The 20,323-nt window shown below is 53.3% G+C and overlaps 2 protein-coding genes across 2 annotated transcripts in view; both read left to right on the forward strand.

The window, feature by feature from the left end:
* Nucleotides 1-1,037: 1,037 nt before the first annotated feature.
* On the forward strand, nt 1,038-8,308 carry GDPD2 (glycerophosphodiester phosphodiesterase domain containing 2). Its single transcript, XM_068533733.1, is given in 16 exon segments — nt 1,038-1,142; nt 1,425-1,544; nt 1,546-1,616; nt 1,834-1,927; nt 2,099-2,158; nt 2,387-2,485; nt 2,668-2,761; nt 2,907-3,052; nt 3,171-3,253; nt 3,361-3,511; nt 5,264-5,485; nt 5,693-5,841; nt 7,412-7,559; nt 7,726-7,808; nt 8,061-8,089; nt 8,171-8,308. Coding segments are annotated over 16 exon segments (1,707 nt in total). The 3' UTR covers nt 8,224-8,308.
* Nucleotides 8,309-9,941: 1,633 nt separating this feature from the next.
* Nucleotides 9,942-20,323, forward strand: part of DLG3 (discs large MAGUK scaffold protein 3) — a 62,542-nt gene continuing 52,160 nt past the window's right edge. Inside the window, exons 1-3 of the mRNA XM_068533731.1 lie at nt 9,942-10,028; nt 11,107-11,189; nt 12,430-14,455. Of these exons, the coding sequence (XP_068389832.1) occupies nt 14,396-14,455 (60 nt within the window). The 5' untranslated portion in view covers nt 9,942-10,028; nt 11,107-11,189; nt 12,430-14,395. The remainder of the gene's footprint in view (nt 10,029-11,106; nt 11,190-12,429; nt 14,456-20,323) is intronic.

Below are 20,323 nucleotides of genomic sequence, written 5' to 3' on the forward strand. Positions count from 1 at the left end.
TTTACTGACAGCCACTAGTGCGCATGCACATACACATGCTGACACAAATCCCACACCTTCTCATGTAGAATCAAAATCACACACCCAGCCTAGTCTGGGGATCAGTAAGCCAGCTTGGTCTCAGCTTGACCCCAAAGTACAAGGTCCAGTGATCCCCTGCCCCAAGACAACCACAGCCCCCATACACACCTTTGCCCTGTATTTGTTGTACTTTCACCAAAGTGTCCTCAGAGGGTGGGGCCCCTGAAAAGGAAAAGGCGGGGACTGGGTTCCTGGCTGAGGTTCGGGGATGACTGGGCAGAAAGCGACAGGACTGGGGTGAGAGGGCTTAGATGTTCCAGGCGTGTGCGGGCAGGAAAAAGTTTCCTTCAGAAGGTAGGGAGTGACCCAGGCAACCTGTTCCCCTCAAGACTTCCTCTTATTGGTAGTGCCCCCTTGCCCCTGGGAGGTGGAGACAGACAATCTTTCAGTTCAGGGCTTTGCGATGTGTGCAATCACTGTATCCATAGCAACTGACCAACTAGCCACTAGCCAGCCCTCCCTCAGCCCCAGGTCAGGCCTGGTGCCTCTCCTTCAGGTTACTCCTGGTTCCTATGGTGGAAGCCTCAACACGGGGCCGCCTGAAGTTTGGCCAGATCTGCCTCAACTTGCTAAACCGTGTTTGCCCCACCCCGGGGAAGTTTCTCCTGAGTCCCCACCCCAGGCAACCTCTCCATCCCCAGAGAGGGATGCTGTTGAAAGGGGAGGAGATAGAGAGAGTGGGTGTATATCCTGCCAGGAGGCTAGACCTCCAGGGTGTCCCACTGACTTTCCAGGTACGCAGATGAAAGGGAAAGAAAGACCCCGGAAACTGTCCCCTTTGCTCACCTCCTCATCCAATCTGGCACTTGGGACCTGCCCTGTGACCTCCGTTGCTGAGCAGCGGCCCAGGCCTCTGCTCCTCCCCGGGGCTCCTCGCATATACTGGGAGGGAGGCTGAGATCTGCCTTCTGCCAGGGTCCCTGATAGCCAAGTGTCCCTTCCCCCAGGCCCTCACCATGGGCGAGTCTCCCGGCTGCTGCTCGGTCTGGGCCCACTGCCTCCACTGCCTGTATAGCTGCCACTGGAGGAAATGCCCCAAAGACAGGACACAAACCAACCAGGTGAAGCACAACTGGGGTGTGTGGGGGGTTGGAAGTCCAAGGCAGAGGCCACTTGGAGGGGATAAGAAGGCCAGGTGTGTTCAGAGACAGCGGAGGGGAGGGGATAGGGAAGGAAGGGGCTTTCTCTCCCCAGGAGGAAAATCCCCTCAAACATGGAAAGAACTACGTGCAAAAGCAGAGCACCCCCATGCCTGGCAGGAAGCCACCTTGAGCCGCCCTCCACTGGGGACTCTGAGCTGAAGTGGGGATGGGGTGTGAGCTTCTCTCCTTGCCCCTTTGCAGTGCGAATGCATCTGGTTTGGCCTGCTCTTCCTCACCTTTCTCCTCTCCCTGGGCTGGCTGTACGTCGTGCTCATCCTTCTCAATGACCTGCACAACTTCAATGAGTGTGTCACGGACCCTCAGTGTGTCAATGAGCGTGTCACGGACACCTCAGCAGACATGTCAACCTACTCCCCACCCCGGGACTCCAGGGTGCTCGGTCATCCCCAGCCCTGCCTGGCTTGCCCCCTACCCAGCCTCCTTGAAAACCCCTCCGTGAAGTCTCCCCAGTCCTTGGAGCCCCTGACCACATGAAGGGCTTCCCCTCACTCCCTTCTAGCCCCCATCCTAGAGCCACCCAGCCCAGCTCCCCTCAGGCCACTATCGCTGCCCTTCCCCCACTCGGGCACCTCCCTCTCCCCTCCCACAGATTCCTGTTCCAGCACTGGGGACACTGGATGGACTGGTCCCCGGCATTCCTGCTGGTCATCTCTCTACTGGTCACATACGCATCCCTGCTCTTGGTGGGTCCCGGGGCAGCTGGTCGAACCTTAGCCCTTCCTTCCCGCTCAGCTCTACCCTGTCGCTCTCACCCTGGCCACTGAGGGGAGGGGAGGAGGGAGGTGTCAGCCTGGGAAGCCCACTCAGGGAGCCCCCTCTTGGCACCTCATGACTCCCACCACCTCTGCCCCCAGCTCCTGGCCCTGCTCCTGCGGCTCTGTGGCCAGCCTCTGTGCCTGCACACCGCCCACAAGGTAGAGTGGGGATGGGAGCAAGCGGGAGACGGGTACACTGGGCCCGGCGCTTAGCCAGTTCTTCTATCCCTGGGCACGAGCTCAGGACCTGAAGCCCAGTAAATACGTGCTGAGTGAAAGAAGGACAGTGGTTGAGTCAGGAGAAGAGAATGGTCCTGTTTTCATAGAGTGAGGGGCAGCCCAGGCAGCCACAAGCCCAGGTTGACATGAAGATCCCTGGCCCCCCAGGTGCTGCTGCTCCTCATTATGCTTCTTGTGGCCGCTGGCCTTGTGGGACTGGAGGTCCAATGGCGGCAGGAGTGGCATAGCTTACGTCTGTCACTGCAGGTGAGTGGCTGATATCCAGGGCTTAGCGGGGGACACCTTCGCCTGCGGCCAACCCCAGGACACAGCTTGCTCCCTGGTGCCCCGAGACTCCAGGTAGCTCTCAACTTCAAAAGTCAGGTCCTAGGAGGAGAAGGGGAGGGCTTCTAGGGAGAAGAGCCCTCCTCAGCAGCTCTTGTCCACAGGCCACAGCCCCATTCCTTCATATTGGAGCAGTTGCTGGCATCACTCTCCTGGCCTGGCCTGTGGCTGATACCTTCTACCGTATCCACCAAAGAGGTGCCAACTCCACCCTCCCACGCACCCGCACTGGCCATCGATGCTCCTGCCTCCTGCTGCTCCGTTTCCTGCACCTGCACTCTGCTTTCTGTCCCCAGGGCCCACCACTGTCCTTTCTCTATAGCCTGTCCCCCACTCCCCACAGGTCCCAAGATTCTGCTACTGCTCCTATTTTTTGGAGTTGCCCTGGCCATCTACCTGGTGCCCCTATTCATCTCCTCAGCCTGTATCATGGAACCCAAAGACTTACCCCCCAAGCCTGAGCTGACGGGACACCGAGGGGCCCCCATGGTGAGTGCTGGGCAGAATGCTGGCAGGGCAGGGAGGGTCTGCTCCTCTAGGCTGCTGCGACCAGGCCTGTGGGTTCCCAGGCTCCCACCCTTCCCTGCCACCTCCTCACCTTTCCCAGCTGGCCCCCGAGAACACCCTGATGTCCCTGCGGAAGACAGCTGAATGTGGAGCTGTTGTGTTTGAGACCGACGTGATGGTCAGGTGAGGGAAGACGGGGTCCCCTCCCAACCCGAGTGACACAGCAGGGAAGCTGCGGAAATGATGACCAGCCCCAGAGCTTGGCCCTCTGACTCCCCTTGTGCCTTCAGCTCCGACGGGATCCCCTTCCTCATGCATGATGAGCGCCTGACTAGGACCACAGATGTGGCCTCTGTGTTCCCACACCGAGTCAACAGCCACAGTAGCGACTTCTCCTGGACTGAGCTGAAGAGACTCAATGCCGGGGCCTGGTTCCTACAGGTTAGGACAGCCTTCTGGAAGAGGCAGCCACGGGCAGGGGCCCTCAGGGGTGGAGTTCATTCATTGATAAGCATCTGCTGAGCCCCATGTTGGGCGACAGGTATACAGTCTCTGCACTCAGGTCATTCCCTCCTAGTAAGGAAAGCATCTAGGCAACAGGCTATCAGAATATGAAACCTCCAGCAAGAGCAAGGTCTTTACTGGGTAGAGAGGAGAGAGAGGTCGCTGTTGGGCAGGGGGAGTGTGGGAGAGGGTCAGGAGTGGTTTCCCAGGAGAGGATGCCTGAGCAGCATATGAAGTGAGGGTAGTTTTTAAGATGGACAAGGCAGGGAACGGGAATTCTGGTCAGAGGGAAGAGTGTGTGTAAAGCCCAGAAATATGAAGAAGCCTTTCCAGAGAACAAAAAGTGGCTCAGTGGGAATTCCCTGGCAGTCCAGTGATTAGGATTTGGCACTTTCATTGCCTGGGCTCGGGTTCGATTCCTGGTTGAGGAACTAAGATCCTGCAAGCCGCGCGGCAAGGCCAAAAAAAAAGACAATGAAAAAGTGGCTCAGTGGAAGTGGGAGACAAAAATGCATGGGAGTCGTGGGAGATGAGACTGGCCGGGGGCCGGGCCAGCAGAGGCTTGGTCTCCGGGGGCTTTGAATGGCAGGCCTAGAAGTGTGGACTTCAATGCGGCAGGTGATGGAAATTATTTAAAAGGATACTTAATTTGTTTAGTTTTTCTTTTCTTGATTACCAAAGTAATACAAGTTCCTTGTAAAAAAAAAAAAAAAAAAAAAGTAAAATGTCAGAGAAATAACCTAAAATTGAAAAATCTCCCGTAATCCAACCCGTCAGTTGGATACATATTCTGAGGGATTAAGACATATCTGAGCGCTTAAGAGTAAAGGACGTCTGAGTTTGCATCTTGGCTTCACCACGTCCTAGCTGTGTGAGCCTAGGCAACATTCCTTAGGGTCTCTGTGCTTCATTTTCCTCATCTATAAAATGGGAATAATAACACTACCTACCTTGTAGGATTATCGGGAGGACTAAATAAATTAATACACATAAGTGCTTCTAATACTGCCTGGCACATAGTAAACATTTAATAAGTGTTGATAGCTCACTTTCTCCATGCCAGTGACTAGGAGGTAAGGTCATCTGTTGATTTCAAGGGGAGGAGAGGAGAGTGGCAGAGGTTTGGAACAGCCACCAGGAGGAATGGGAGAGGGAGCAAATCAAGAACAAGTAAAAGGATGGCTAAGTGGCACTGAGAGCAGAAAATAGGACTACAGTGCCAACAGCCCACGTGGTATGCTCTGCCCCCCAATTCTAGGGTTGGAGGAGGCGGACAATTGCAGAATTCAATCAGAGTTTGGGATTTGCGGGGCAGGAAAGGAGTTGACGGGGCTGTGGAAAAGTAGTTCAAGCTGCGGATGGACCATGGGTAGGGGATGTAGGTGTGGCCAGAAAGGGGCTGATGGATTGGAAGGAAACCAAGGGGTCAAGATCCCAGAGGTCTCCGTGAGACCCAAGGGAAAGTGTAGTGAGAGCGAGGAAGTTAGGAAACCGGGAGGGTAGGAGGTTGGGGCCAGAGTAAGGTATTAGAGGGTTTAGAAAAGGCCACAGTTTGGAGAAAGGAAAAACCCTGGCTCAGCAGTGGGCCGAAGCTGTACGCCAAGTGGGGGTAATGAGTGAAGATAATGAGGATGGGAGGATGGCCTGGAGGCTTCTTCTGGTCTTGAAACAATTTTCTTCTTCTTATAGAGGCGACCCTTCTGGGGGGCTAAGCAGCTGTCAGGCCCTGATCGGAAAGACGCTGAGAATCAGACAGTGCCAGCCTTGGAAGAACTACTGAAAGAAGCTGAAGCCCGCAACCTTTCTGTCATGTTTGACCTGCGCCGCCCCCCACGAAGCCACACATACCATGACACTTTTGTGAACCAGACATTGGAGACTGTGCTGAGTTCAGGGGTGCCCCAAGCCATGGTGATGTTGCCAGGACCCCAAGTGCTCCCTAGTGCCCCTCTCCCCTGCCTTCCCTAGGCCATGATGATAATGCTGAGGCTTCCCCCCGCCCCAGGGCCCCACCCCAGCTCATACAGCCCATCCGCAGTCAGACCTCTCTGCCCCTGTCCCCACCCCCGGAATCCCTAGGCCTTCCCCAGCTTCATGCCCATCCACCCTGAACCACAGGTCCTCTGGCTACCGGATGAAGATCGGGCTCATGTCCAACAACGGGCCCCCCAAATGCGCCAGATATATGGACATCTGGGAGGCCACAGCACTGTGAGGCCCCAGTTTCTCAACCTCCCCTATCAAGACCTGCCGCTGTTGGACATCAAGTGAGTGCCAGAGGAAAGGAGCTGAGGGGATCACATGAGGCTTCATGGCGGGGAAGAGCCGAGGCTGGGAAGGCAAAGGCCATCCATTCACTCACTCATACAACACATATTTATTGAACACCTGCTATGTGTCAGGCACTGTTTATTGCAGGCTTTGGGAGTGAAAGAGACAGACAATAAACCACTGCACAAAACATATGCATATTGGATAGTGATAAGTGATCTGAAGACAAAAAAATTGGGAAGATGTAGTAGAGATTGGGAGAGAGGGGCTAGGGAGGGTCACAGTAGGAAGAGTGGTTAAAGAGGTGGTGTCTGGGCTGAGACCTGACAGGTCACAAAGAGATGACAATGGGAAGAGCTGCAGAAGAGCAGGAACAGCAGCCTTGTGAGCAAGGGGAAGGCAAGGCTGGAGAGGTAGGCAGGGGCCAAATTGGGTAGGACCTTGTAGGCCACCAGAAGGAGTTTAGCTTTCATTCTACACCAAAGAGGTTGGTGCAAGAGAGGATGGATCCAGGGGAGAGAGGCGAGAGTCCCAGATGTGAGCTGGGCCCCAGAAGCTGACCCAGCCAGGAAACATGACAGACTTAAAAACATGCAGTTGCCAAGGTCTCTTATAATATCCTTGTGGTCAGATAGAAAAAAAATGTGGACTGAATGATAGCCCGGTTATCATATTAAGTATTTCAAGGACCTTTCCCCAAGTTGTCACCATGGGAGGAGACACGATATCAGGTTTGGCCCTCCCCTTAGTCTTGTCCTGGTCAACATCGACTGCTGATCATGTTTCCAAAAGGCATGAATTGGTAATGAAAACACTGATGGGAAAATGGAGGCCCTGAAAGGTCTAAGCCCTCCAAGATTACCGGCCAAATGTACCAGGATGAAATGCAACAGAGATACACGTAAAGACCTATATTTGGGGTCCAAAAGAAGCTCAACTGCACAAAAACAAGAGAGGGAGACACTGGCATTAGCAGGAACATGTGTGAAAAAGACCAGGGCTTTGATTGAACACTGTGAATAATGAATGACACTGCCAAAAACTAGCCTGACCCTGGGCTGCCTTCACATGGGCATAGTGCCCAGAAGGCAGGAGGAGTTTTGCTCTCCTCGAAGCTGGTCCCAGCCCACCTGGGATATCACCTTCAGATGCAGGCTCCAAACTTCAAAAGGAACATAGGTAAATTGGAGTAAGATCAGATTAGAGAGGTTTGTATGGGGAAGGGAATGATAAGCCAGGTCCCCAGCCCCAGTTGAAGCGACTGGGGCTGTTGGGCCTGGAGAAGAGAAGACTCAGGGAAATGTGGTCACTGCCCCTCAGACCTCTGAAGGGATGTCATGAGACAAAGAGGAGAGACACATTTGTGTAGCCCCAGACAGCAAAGCTAGGACCCATAGGTGGAATCCACCAGGAGACAGAGTTGGTCAGGGGGCTGCTACGCAAAGGCAGAACTGATGGCTCTGGGGCAGTGACACTGGAGATTCGAGCACAGAGAGGGGCTGTCTCCCTCCCATGCCTGGAGCGCCAAGATTCTGGATGTTCCCTATTTCTTCCCCGCCTCCACAGAGCACTGCACCAAGATAATGTCTCGGTGAACCTATTTGTAGTGAACAAGCCCTGGCTCTTCTCCCTACTCTGGTGTGCAGGGGTGGATTCGGTCACCACCAATGACTGCCAGCTGCTGCAGCAGATGCGTTACCCTGTCTGGCTTATTGTAAGGGCTCTGGGACTGCCACCCCTCCTCCTCTTTTCCCATCCCTGCTTCTCCTTAACCCTATCCCTCTCTTCCTTACTTATTGCCCCTCCTCCCCCCATATACTACCTGTGTCTGTATATGGGTCGCTGTGGCCACTGACAGGGGCTTTTTTCTATTCCCATAGCCCCCTCAAACCTACCTAATGATGTGGATCATTACCAATTGTGTCTCAATCCTGCTGCTTTTGTGGACCTTTCTCCTCCAACGGTGAGTGTTTTGTGCCCCAGCTTTCTGGGTCTTTATTCTCCCTAGGGTCCTGGTGATAGGGCTGATTCAGACTCATAAATGCTGCCTGGGGCTTGGGGTTTGGTCTGTTTGGTTCCTCGGAGATTCTTAGACCCTTCCTTATATATCCCATTGGCTTGAACCTGGGAAAGGCAGTCTGGGGGAACTCGGGGTCAAAAAAAGGTCATGCTTGAAGCTGGCTGAACTCATAATGAGAAGCTTTTCTCCCTATAGGAGATGTGCTAAGGAGAGAGAGAGAACCGGTAAGAAGTTTCTCCCCTCACCTCATTTTTCTCCTCCTCTAGCCTTCCCCTTGCTCACTCCCTATATGCTCCTCTCCCCAGGCTTAGAAACAGCAGTGCTGCTGACCAGGATCAACGCTTTCATAATGGAGTGAATGCTCTGTCCTCGACCCCCACCAGCCAAAGTCTGAGGCCTGTCTGCATTGGCCAACAGCAAGGAAGAGAGAATGGCTGAGGTGGAATGTTGCTGGGGTTGGCGTGGGGTGAACTTTGCCAACAGGAGGTTGCCAACTATGAGGGCCTTCTGCCCAGATGGTGGCATGCCCCAAGCTTCCATGGAATCTGTCCCCCTTGAGATTTCGACCTGAAGTGGTTAGGAAGACACTGAGTCACGAGAAGTTTCTCCCCAAATGAAACTAGAACAGAGGAAAAGACAAGGAGATTGCCAAGAGAATGTTTCTGATCTGTGTGCACGTGTTCTTGTGTAGAAGGCACAGGGTGTCAGGGGCGGGACAGCTTGGAACAGTGACTGAAGGAGATGACAAAACGGCCTTTCCTGGAGAACTATAAGATGATGGAGGTATCGACCTGGCTTCATTCACTGTCTCCCCTGACATATGCAATTTATCTTATTTCCTGCCTAGAGGCTGGGGGCCAAAGAGCCCATCTAGCCATGTGCCTACAGATGGCTTTTTGCTGTACACAGTCTTTTCTTCAAGACACATTCGTTCCTGAATCTTGTCCGTTAATAGGTTATTCAATGAATTGAATGCCCATTTGGCACAGTCTAATCTTCTCAGCGCTGGGGCTGGGTGGAGGATGCACCTTCCATCTAGGGTTGTATGTGACATGACATTGAGGGGTCATCATGGGGAGAATCGTGGGTTGGAGGTGGCAAGAGGTCCACCTGGGGCAATGAAGGGCTGCAAGTGGGAAGCAGGAGAGCAGCCGCCACAGGGAGCATTCCGGGTGGCCCAGGCGCGCTGTGCAGACTTGCGCTGTAGCTCCACCTTGTGGTCACCTGCCCCAAGAGGAGGGCCGCGCCGTCGTCACCCGTGACGTATTTGCTGAATGCTACCTGTTTCTTGTGCCCATTGGGGACCTGTGTCCTTGACTCCGTACCCCGAGGGCATGGTCCGATTTCCACAAGTTTTCGCTTCTCTGGGCTGCGCGCAGGGTCAGGTTGCCGGGCCCACCTTCCCCTCGAGGAGCAAGTTCCCCGGTATGTTTGCTGCTCGTGAGCCCCTGGGATAAACAGTTAAGATGACCAGCGCGGAGCTGGCCTAGGATAAGGAGTCTGGTAGAAGTGGGGGAGGGGCTAAGGCAAACACAAGGACAGGAGGGTGCTCTGGCTGACTCTTCAGTCCCCACCGCACCCACATTCACCCCGGTTCATGTCTCCACACGAAGGGAAATCGAACTAAGGGTCTGACGAGGTCAGGAGGTTCGGTTCTCAATTCCTCCTCTCTCGCCAGCCTGGGACCGGGGGCGGCGGCCCTGCCACCTAGGGACAAGACCCTCCTCGGTTGCAGGGCAGGCCCGGGAACTACAACTCCCAGGATGCCCCACGGCCACTTCCGCTCTCGGGATGGACCGAAGCGAATTTGAATTTGTGTTCCCGCCCCCTCCTCCTCCCCGACCCCGCCCCTTCCCTTCTCGCCACCCCGCCCTCGCCACGCACACACATGCACATACACACACAGGCCGCCGTCCACGCCAACATACCTGGCCTGCAGCAGGCGCGGTGGGCGGGGGCATCGGCGTGCGACGGGCTGGGAGGTGGGAGGAGCGCCGGGAGCCCACGCCGCGGCTGCTGCCTGGTCCCAGTCTTCTCGGGGGTCCACGCCGCCTTGGACCGCCTCTTCCACACACTACCTTTTCAAGCTGCATTTCCGTAGTTTTCCCTGTTCCCGATCCCGCCCCTCAGACCGACTGCTGGCCTCAGCTCTGGGGCGCCCAGGTACTGCCGGGCTCTCACCTCTCAGCATGGACTTCCCCCCCCACCCCCATCCCTACTTTTCTGTCCCCTCCCAGTCGCCCAGCCTCGCAGCCCCGCAGCCTCTTCCTCCCCTCCCATTCCGACCTGACCCTGACCACATCCAGGGTCTACAACCCCCGCAGCCTCCACCTCTCAGCTCCCAGGCTCTCAGCTGCAGTCCTCTAGCCTCAGAGTCTAGACTCTCCGCCGGAATGCCCCAAGCCCTTGCCCCTAGAGCCCCTAGCCTTGAGCACTGAGCCCTGAGCCTGCCACCGCCCATCCTTCCTCTCTTCCCAGGAGGACTGGACAGCTATGGCGCACTTAACCTCTATAAGGTCCTGGACTGGAGGCTGAGATTGACAAAAACTTGAGGGCGGAGGGCCAAGGGGCGCTGCTCATTGGGGTTTGGGTGCAGTTGCTCTCGTTATTTTTAGCTGCTGACTCACAGCTTCTGGCATCCGGGTTTGGGGCTAGCAGGCTGGGCTAGGGGGCTATTAATAGAGCTAAGGCACAGCCCCGACCCAGTTCAGTTTAGAAGCACAGGGAGCAAGGAGCCTCCCCCTGCCATCGTGCGGCTGTGGAGATGTTGTGGACTGGGGCAGTGGCTGGACCAGGACCTGTCTGGCTGCCAGTACCTCAGCCTGGTATCTCTACCTTGGAACTCTTGAGGGAAAGCCCACGACGAGACTCCGGGCACAGCTCTCCCCTAAGCTTGCCATGGCTTGGGGCTCTGCCACAATGATGCTCCTGCTGTACTGAGAGTGAAGAGATGAGTCCCAAGTGGAGGGATTATTGTGCCCACGGCTTCGGCCTGCTTGGACCTACTCCTGGGCCAGAATGCTAGGTTACTAGGAGGAAAAGCTGTGGATTTCTGGTCCCCAAAGGCCGTCATAAGGACGGAATACTTCAGCATGGTCCTAACAGAGAGGGCACAGAGCTGACAGGATTTGCTAGCCCCAAACCAGACACAGCACTAGGAAGCTGCCGAATTCTGTGTTACTACCCTGCCATTCTTCTTTTTGTTTCTTTCCCTCTTGTTGGGCTCTGTCCCTACTCACAGGGGTCAACAGACCTCAGGATCTCTCCCTACTCCATAGAGAAATCTAATTCAGGAAAGCCACTGAGAAACTTGTCTCCACCAAGGTATGAATGATCCTTTATATACTGTCGTTCCTATGGGGCCTTTTTATTTTAATGGGGGAAAGTAGGAGTTCCCTAATCCATACCTTGGGAATGGTGGGGAAATCTTGATACCTTAGTAGACTAATCACCAAAATTATTCCTACCCACGCCCAATGTGCTAGAATTCCCATCCACCAAGGATGCACACCCACAGCAATGCCCCTTACTCGCAAACCAGAAAACTCCTGCTTTCAGCAATCCCAATCTCTGGCACCCAGGTGAAACCCGAGGGCTTTGGGGCAAGGGTGATTATTTCTCTACACAAAAAGATTGGGGTCACCCAGTGAAGCTGTACTTTCAAGAATGAGCCCAGGTTATCAGACAGCAGCGGGCCGCACTGCCCTAACCCCATCGGTTTGCTGAGGGAGGGCGCTGGAGGAACGGTGGATAGGAGTGAGAAACAGTCCTTCTTCTCCCAAATCCCTTCTCAGGCTCCTCTGTGGCTTCAGTCTCCGTGTGGGCCTCCCGGTTGCCGAGCAACCACAACCTCCTGCAGGGGCGTGGGCTGTTTTCGACCTGTAGGGGGCGCCTGTCTCCCTGGGGCCTCAGGCTGGAACTCTAGCAGTTGGGAGGGGATTCCAAGTGTCAAAGCATCTCAAGGTTGCTGACTTGCCAACCAAGTCCAGTCTGAGCATCAGAGAGCCTGTAGAGTGGGGAGAAGCTCACTATGAATGTAAAGGGATGTAACTCATATTCATTAAAAATGAAAATGTGTGTGTGTGTGTGAGAGAGAGAGAGAGAGAGAGAGAGAGACAGAGAGAGAGAGAGAGAGAGAGGAGAGAGGAGAGAGGAGAGAGGAGAGAGGAGAGAGGAGAGAGGAGAGAGAGAGCAGTCAATGGGGACGGGGTGTGGGGAAGGCAGTTTGACCCTCTCCATTCACTCCAGGCTTAGCAATATTTATTCCTCAATCAGAGCAGTTCAGAGGCCCAGGCTATAGGGTGTTTTTTTGTTTTTCCTGAGCTACTTTTACGATGTAGGAAAAGAGTCTAGCACTCTATAGTATCGGCAAACTGCTGAGCATATAGAAGACTTTAAGGTCCTGAGTTACCAGCCTAGCCTAGACTTGGTAAGGAAGGAAGATATTCATTCATTTGTTCATTCAACAATAATAATTAACCTTAACCCACTGTGTACAAGGTAATGTGCTAAATGTTTTACATTTAATCCTCACAAAAACCCTATGATGATTTCCATTTCACAGATAAAGAAACTGAAGCTCAAGAAGTAAAGTAACGGCCAAGGTCACACAACTAGTGACTGGGTTGGGTGTGACTGAGCAACCGCTGTGTGCCAGGGTCTAAGAATACAGGAAACAAGACACTCCTCTCTTTTCTCTACCTAATGAACACCTAGTCACCCTTCAGGAGCAAACTAAAAATGTCATCTCTTATGAAACTTTTTGTAAGCCCCTCACCACCCACAAGTAGAGTTGATAACTTGCTTTTTTGTATACCCCTCTGAAATAACACTTTTCACAGTTACTGTAATGAAATGCTTCTATATGTCCATTTCTCTAACTTTGAGCACCTTGGCGACAGGGTCTGTTTACTATTCATTGCCACTTGGATGTCTGATAGACATCTCAAACTCAACATGTCCAAATCTGGACACCTGACCTTTTTCGCCCAAATGACCCCTCCCCTAAAGCGGTCCTCATCTCAGTTGATGGCAGTTTCACCTTTCCAGTTGCTCTGGCCAAAAAACCTTGGAACCACACCTCATATTCAATCTGTCAGTAAATCATGTTGACTCTCTCTTTGAGATACATCCAGAAACCAATCACTTCTTATCACCTCCCGTGCTGCCACCCTGGTCCAAACCACCATCACGTCTCACTGGCATCACCTCGGTAGCCTCCTGACTGGTCTCACTGCTTCACCCTTGTCCCCTGTGGCCTATTCTCCACACGGAAGCCAAAGTGATCCTGCTAAACGCAAGTCAGATCATGTCAGTTCTCAGCCCAAAAACTCTCCAATGGCTCCCCATCTCTCTCAGAGTAAAGCCAAAATCCTTCAATGGCCTACAGGCCCTATACAATCTGGTCTCCTACTAAATCTCTGATCGTATCTCCTAGTACGTTCTCCCTCCCACTCTGCTCCAGCTACTTGGTCCTCCTTGCTGTTTCTTGAACAAGCCAGGTGCACTTCTTACCCAGGACCTTTGCACTGGCTCTTCCCTTGCTAGGTATACTCTGCTGCATGGCTCCCTTCCTCACCTCCCTCAAGTCTTTGTTCAAATGTCACTTTCTCAGTGAGGCCTACCTTGACCAGCCTATTTAAGATTGCCTCTATTCTAATTTCCAGTTTACAGTAAATACAGGGTATAGAGGAACAAGATAAATGACACCACGAGGGGGAAAAAAAAAACAACAACAGACAAATCCAGAAGTAGGATATTCTACAAAACAACTGAGTTGTACTTTTCAAAAAGCCAATGTCATTAATTAAAAAAAAAATAAAGATGGGAGACTTCTAGTTCTGGACCCAAGTGGAGTAGACATGCTTCTCCCTATTTCCCCCACTAAGGACAGCTAAAACTCTGTATGTGATATATAAAAGAAACATAGGAAGATGCTAAAAGAAGGAGAAAAGGACAGACTTGACTAGGTGACTTGACTGAAAACAAAAACATGAACAGAGCCTCAGAGACATGTGGGACTATAACAAAAGACCTAACATTCATGTCATCGGAGTCCCAGAAGGAGAAGAGAAAGGGTGGGGGCGAGAAAGTCCTCAAGAAATGATGGCTGAAAATCTCCCAAATCTGGCAAAAGACATAAACCTACAGATTCAAGAAGCTGAACAAACCCCCAACACAGGATAAAGTCAAAGCCATGCCAAGACACATTATAATCAAACTTTTAAAAACGAGACAAAGAGAAAATCTTGAAAGCAGTAAGAGAGAAACACCACTTTACCAACAGGGGAAAAACAATTTAAGTATCAGCGATTTCTCACCAGAAACCATGGTGGCCAGAAGGAAGTGGCAACAACATATTTCAGGTGTTAAAAGAACTGCCAAGCCTGGATGCTATATCGAGTGAAAATATCCTTCAGAAATGAGGGAGAAATCAAGATATCCTCAGAAAAAGGAAAGCTACGAGACCATGGCACCAGCAGACCCACCCTAAAAGAGTGGTTAAAGGCAGTTCTCAAAACAGAAAGGACATGATAAAAGAAGAAATCTTGGAACATCGGGAAGGAAGAAAGAATAGAATGAGTAAAAACGTAAGTACGTACAACAGACTTTCCTTCTTCTCTTGAGTTGTCTAAATAATGTTTGATGGTTGAAGCAATAAGTAAAACATCATCTGATGTGAAGCTCAGTATATGTAGAGGAAATATTTAAGACAACCATACTATAAATGAGACATGGTAAAGAGACCTAAAGGGAGGTAAGTTTTTTACACTTTCCTCAACCTTTTAAAATGACGACACCAGTAGGTCTTTGTGGTGACGAAATAGTTTTGTATCTTGATTGCAGTGGTTGTTACAGAAATCTCCGCATGTGGTAAAATGGTATAGAACTATACACACACTGTACCAATGTCAGTTTCCTGGTTTTGCTATTGTACTATAATTACGTAAGATGCAATCATTGAGGAAAACTGGGTGAAGGGTACACGGGCCCCCTCTGTGCTGTCTCTGCAACTTCCTTGTAAATCTATAATTATCTTAAAATAAAAAGTTTTTCTTTTAAGATTGGGGCTGTTCTAGTGGCTAAAGACACGAATGCAATGTGACAGCCTTGATTAGGTTCTGATGTTAAAAATGTTAAAAGGCAAGTTTGGAGAAATTTGAATATAGACTGGACATTAGATGATATTAGATGATATGAAATTATTGTTAATTTTCTTAGATGTCATAATCATATTGTGGTTATGTGGGAGAATGTCTTTATTCCCACAAGATGAATGCTGAAATATTTAGGGGAGGAGTGTAATGAAATCTGTAACGTACATTTGAACGGTTCAGAAGAAATTGTAGATAGATCGATAAAGCAAATATAACAAGACATTGCCAGTTGTTGGCTCTGTGAGGAAGATATATAGGTGTCCCTTGTACTATTCTTTCAACATTTCTGTATGTTTGCAAGTTTTCATTTTTAAAAAAGTTGGAGAGGATATGTGGAGGATATACATGTGATAAAGCAAGTATAGTAAATTGTTAATGAGAATCTAGGTGGCAATTGGCTGTTTGTTCCCTGTAAAATTCTTTCCGTTGTTCTGTATGTTTGAAAATTTTCATGTTAAAATGCAGGGGTAAAAAGCTTGAAGAAAAATGATCACAACCTCATGTCCTTCCCTAGTACTCCCAATCCCGCTTTCTCTGCTCTTTTTCTTTTACCCCATAGCACTTATCACCATATATCGTAGTATATACTTCATTTATTTATTGTGCTATTTTTTGTCTGTGCCCTTTCACTAGAATGTGAGCACCCCAAGGGCGGGGATTTATTGTGTTTTGTTCTGTTTGCTGCTGTATCCTCAAATCCTAGAACAGTGTCTGGCACATAGCAGGTGCTCAGTGAATACTTGTTGACTTAAGAATGAATTTCTGTAGCCCTAGGGCCCAGGTCAAGGTCTTGCACAGAGTAGGTGTGCAATGAATGTTCGTTGAACTGAGATCTGAGATCTGCAGGAGAACTTAGAATAGACCTGTTGGACTTGAGTGGTTCAGAGCGTGGACTCTGGAGTCAAATGGCCAGGATTTGCATCCTGATTCTGTCACTTCCACCTGTGTAACCCAGCTGTATTAACATCTCTGAGCCTCAATTTCTCGGTAAAAGTCAGATAATAATAGTAGCACCTTGGTAGGGGTTTTGTTTGCATGTAAAGCACTTAGGACTTTGTGAAGACTCAATAATTGGTAGCTAATGACAAAAAGAACAGCAAAAAGATAAGAGTTTTCCCAGCATGTCATCCTTCTTCCATCCGCCAACAGACTGAGCCAGGAGAGGCTAAGGAAATGTCCTTGGATAAGTATTCCCAACTTCTTCTCCAGGCCCCCGGATTTCTTTCACTTCAGATCTCTTCTTACCTTTCCTTCTGCCCTGGACTTTCTTTACTCTCTTGGCATGCTGAAGCTCTTTCCCCCATTATAACCATGCAGGAGTGGAGTTGAGGAGACAGGAATCTGTGCGCCAGGGACAAAAGCTTAGAGCTTCCCTTTCCTTCTGTTCTAGGCTTGAGTCCCTCATTGGTGATGGAAGCAGGTCAAGTGTGAGGTTGCAGTCATTTCGGGGCCTAGAGGTTGAGAGAACAATAGTCCTGAGGAAGAGGCCCTGACAAGAGAGTAGCCTCCTAAGCTGCCCTCTTCCTTGGTCCCCTGTTAGGAGAGAGCACCTCCCTCACCCTGCTCTAACGTCCCTTCGATCTGTTCTGCCGCCTCAAGTCTTTACTTCTGGTGGCCCCAGCTCAGAGCAAGCCCGGGGACCCATTGAGCATCTCCCTGCAACTCCCTCTTGGTAGTGGGGTGGGGTGGGGTGGAGTGGGCCGAAGACAGGCTGAAATTGGAGATGAGGGGGCACGAGAGGGGGGGCTGAGCTCACCCGTGGCACAAGTCCCCTGTCCCTGCCCTAGGGTTGGCCCTACCCCGGATATCTGGGGAGCTGGGGCTGAGCCTGGGGGCGCCACTGCCTCTGTTCCTTTAAGGAGCCGCTGTTTAGCATTCCTGCCGCTGCCGCTGCCGCTGCCTGACTCTGCACGCTGATTGGCTGGAATCAACTGAGAAGGGAGCCAGGGAGAGATGCTCTTGACTCCACTCAGATCCATCCTGGGGACCAGTGCGGGAGCGGTCCTCGCAGCACCCAGCTTCTGCCCAGGCTCCCGCTTCTTCTTTGCTGCTGGGCCTCGGCCCAGGAGCCACGACGGGCGACACGGAGCCGCCAGTGCTGGAGGGGGAGCCGTGGGTGCGGGGCAGCGTGGGGGCAGAGGCCCCGGGACGCCCGCCCGGCCCCAGGCCCCGCTCCGCCCGGGCGCCCCCACGGGTGCCCCCCCCTTCCTGGTCCGAGCAGTGTGAGTGTGCCCGGGAGCCTGGCGGCAGCGGCGGCGGCGGCGGCAGCGGCGGTGTGGAAACCGGCGTGGGCTGGGGGGTCCGGGCCGCGGGGGGCAGTGCCATGCACAAGCACCAGCACTGCTGTAAGTGCCCCGAGTGCTACGAGGTGACCCGCCTGGCCGCCCTGCGGCGCCTCGAGCCTCCCGGCTACGGGGACTGGCAGGTACCCGACCCCTACGGGCCAGGTGGGGGCAATGGAGCCAGCGCCGGTTACGGGGGCTACAGCTCGCAGACCCTGCCCTCGCAGGCGGGGGCCACCCCCACCCCCCGCACCAAGGCCAAGCTCATCCCCACCGGTCGGGATGTGGGGCCAGTGCCCCCTAAGCCAGTCCCGGGCAAGAGCACCCCCAAACTCAACGGCAGCGGCCCCAGCTGGTGGCCCGAGTGCACCTGTACCAACCGGGATTGGTATGAGCAGGTATGGATCAGCAAAGGGGGGGGGGGGGTGGCGGGGCAACCCACGGGGGCTGGGGAGTGGGCGCCTGGAGGCCTGGGGTGCAGCACGGGTTCCCGGGGCTCCCAGCCCGCAGACCCTGAGCCCTAACGTTGCAGCTGGGCCAAGAGAGGCGGTTGGAAATGTGTGCTTCCCAGTGTGTCTGTTTGGGGGTCTCCATTTGGAGGGGATTGGGAGGAGCTGTGTGTCAGGAGGCGAAGGCATGGCGGAGGGGCACATTCTCCCGTGTGGGGGGATTGGGTTCGCCTCAGCGTGGGCGGGGGGTTTAGCAGTGTCTCTGTGTCTGGCAGGGGGCGGGAGGTTCTGCGGGGGCTGCGTGCGGTGTGTGTCTCCACAGGAGGGGAGGAGGGGGCATGGTGCTCTGTGTAGGGGGGACATGTGTGTGTGTGTGTGTGTGTGTGTGTGTGTGTGTGGAGGTGTGTGGAGGAAGGCAGTGGAGCTCCTGTGAATCTATGTCGAGGAGCCCATGTGCCCAGCTTGCTGAGCTTCATCCCTTGATGCCATGAGTCCCTCTCCGTCCTAGTCCCTTTGTGTGTGAATGTGCACATGGACATGTGGGGATGTCTCTCTGAATGTGGAGGTGTCTCTGTAGATGAAGCTGCAGGTTTGGCTCTGTTTGCCTGTGTGTGTGTGGCTACATGTATATGTGTGTGAGCATGTGGCTGCAAGTGTGTGCACGCGTGTGCCTCTGTGTGTGTGTGTGTGTGTGTGTGTGTGCGCGCGCGCGCGCGCGCCCGTGTGGTGTCCCTGGTGAGAGGCGCTTGACAGGCAAGGGAGGGGTGGGGGAGGAGGCGAGAGACACGTCCCAAGCAAGGCTGAGAGGCTGCTGAGAAGGATGGACTCTTTTGTCCAAGCAGCTCTGAAGTGTGTATGTGTACTCAGGGGGCGAGGGGGGGGACTGAAGCCAGCTTCCTTGCTCCAGAACAGGCATGATGCCTGGAGCCAGGCAAGGGGCAGCTGCTCTGGTGCAGGGACTGGCCCCGGTGGGGCATCTTCCCCGTGGGTACCGCAGGATGTGGGAGAACTTGGCCCCCCAGCCCTGACTTGGCACAGCTTGGGAACCCCTGGGTGCTGGGCACAACTCCGGCTTCCACTCCCAGCCTAAACTGCCAGCTTAGAAAATGGAAGGAGCATCTGTGGGAGAAGCAGCAAAATGGAGGCTGGGCCGGCAGAGCCAGGTCCCTGGCATGCATGGCGGAGGGCCTGTCTGGTTATTCGGCTCTGCAGCCCCCAGGGTAGGGAGAGGGGAGGAGGAGGCTTTGTTGTGGAGGGCAGGTGCTGGCTGCCCCAAGCTGGTGACCGTTCTGGCCACCTCTGTCCCCCTCTGGGGAATCAGATGTGCTCTCACTCAGAAGCAAAGGTGGGGACTTCCTGGGGAGAGGAGTCCTCGGTTCTGGCCTTCTGTCTGTCCACACTGACTGTTTCCTGTGTCCCTTGCCTTGGCCCCTTGCCCTCTCCAGCGGATTCCCCTCCATCCTGGGGCCCTACCCTTGTAAACACTCTCTTGTGCTTGTCCTGCTCAACTGGTAGATAGTTGCCAGTCCCAAGGCTGGGCCAGTTGGTCAAGGTTTCTTTGCCAGGGCTGATCCCTGGATGGCTCCTGGCCCTGGGAGCAGGTTCCCTGAGGGGGCTGGTGGGAGGCTGGAGGGTGGACCAGTGGAAGCTGGGAGCTGCTGGGTCTCACCAGAGCTGGACTTGAAGTATGGCTATCACATGTGGGCACACATGGTGTACCAGATGCATACAAGAGCTACATGGAAATCCTTTTGCCTGTGTGTCCGTTGCATGGTACTTCAGGCAGTGGTGTTGGTTTCCGGGCTCTTAAGAGCCGTCGGTTCTTCCTCCTGGAATCAGGGACAGGAGTAGGGCTGCAGGGAGAATCCTCCCACCAACTCCTAGGGCTGCAGGGCAAAAAGTCCTGGGGCCCGGCTCAGAAAAGGTGGAGGCATGACTAGCCGGCCCTCTCCTCCTCTCCTCCTCTCTGCTTTTCGAAGCCAAAGCTGTGTGGGGTGTAGGTGGGAGGGGAAGCAGAGCAGGGAGGGCATGCAGAGGAGCCCTCACCCTGGGTTTGCAGCTTCCCTCTTCAAATGAGGAGACCAGGGGTCAGGAAAGGGGCAACACAGCCAGAGAAAGATGGGGGAGGGGCACCAGTCTATCTGGGGAGAGAGGCAAGAGGGCTCCCCCGTTCTTGGGGATAAGGGTGAAAGCCAGCGAGCAGGTGCTACTTGTCTGTCCAGAATCACATTTTCACTTGACAGTGGCCACAAGTAAGTCCTGTCTGAGAGGCCATCTCTGTGAGTTGGTCAGACCAACCCTGTGTTTCCATCCCTTTCCCTTGCTTCTCCTCCTGTGGCTATTGCATGTTGAAGGCCGTGGACTCTGCTGCCAATCAGTCCATGGGTCGTCAGCTTCTCCCTCATGGGGCATCTTGTCCACTCTGCTCCTGTCCCACCCCTGGCTTTGCCTCTGACTCCCGAGCAGATCCCTTTCTGCTGGGAAACACAAAGGGTTCGGGATCAAAAGCCCCTTGATAGAAAATGGATTGACTTCTGCCCATTTGAGGAATTGGGTTCTTGGGGACACAG

The sequence above is a fragment of the Eschrichtius robustus genome, chromosome X (assembly GCF_028021215.1).
Source record: "Eschrichtius robustus isolate mEscRob2 chromosome X, mEscRob2.pri, whole genome shotgun sequence".
NCBI classification, from domain to species: Eukaryota; Metazoa; Chordata; class Mammalia; order Artiodactyla; family Eschrichtiidae; genus Eschrichtius; species Eschrichtius robustus.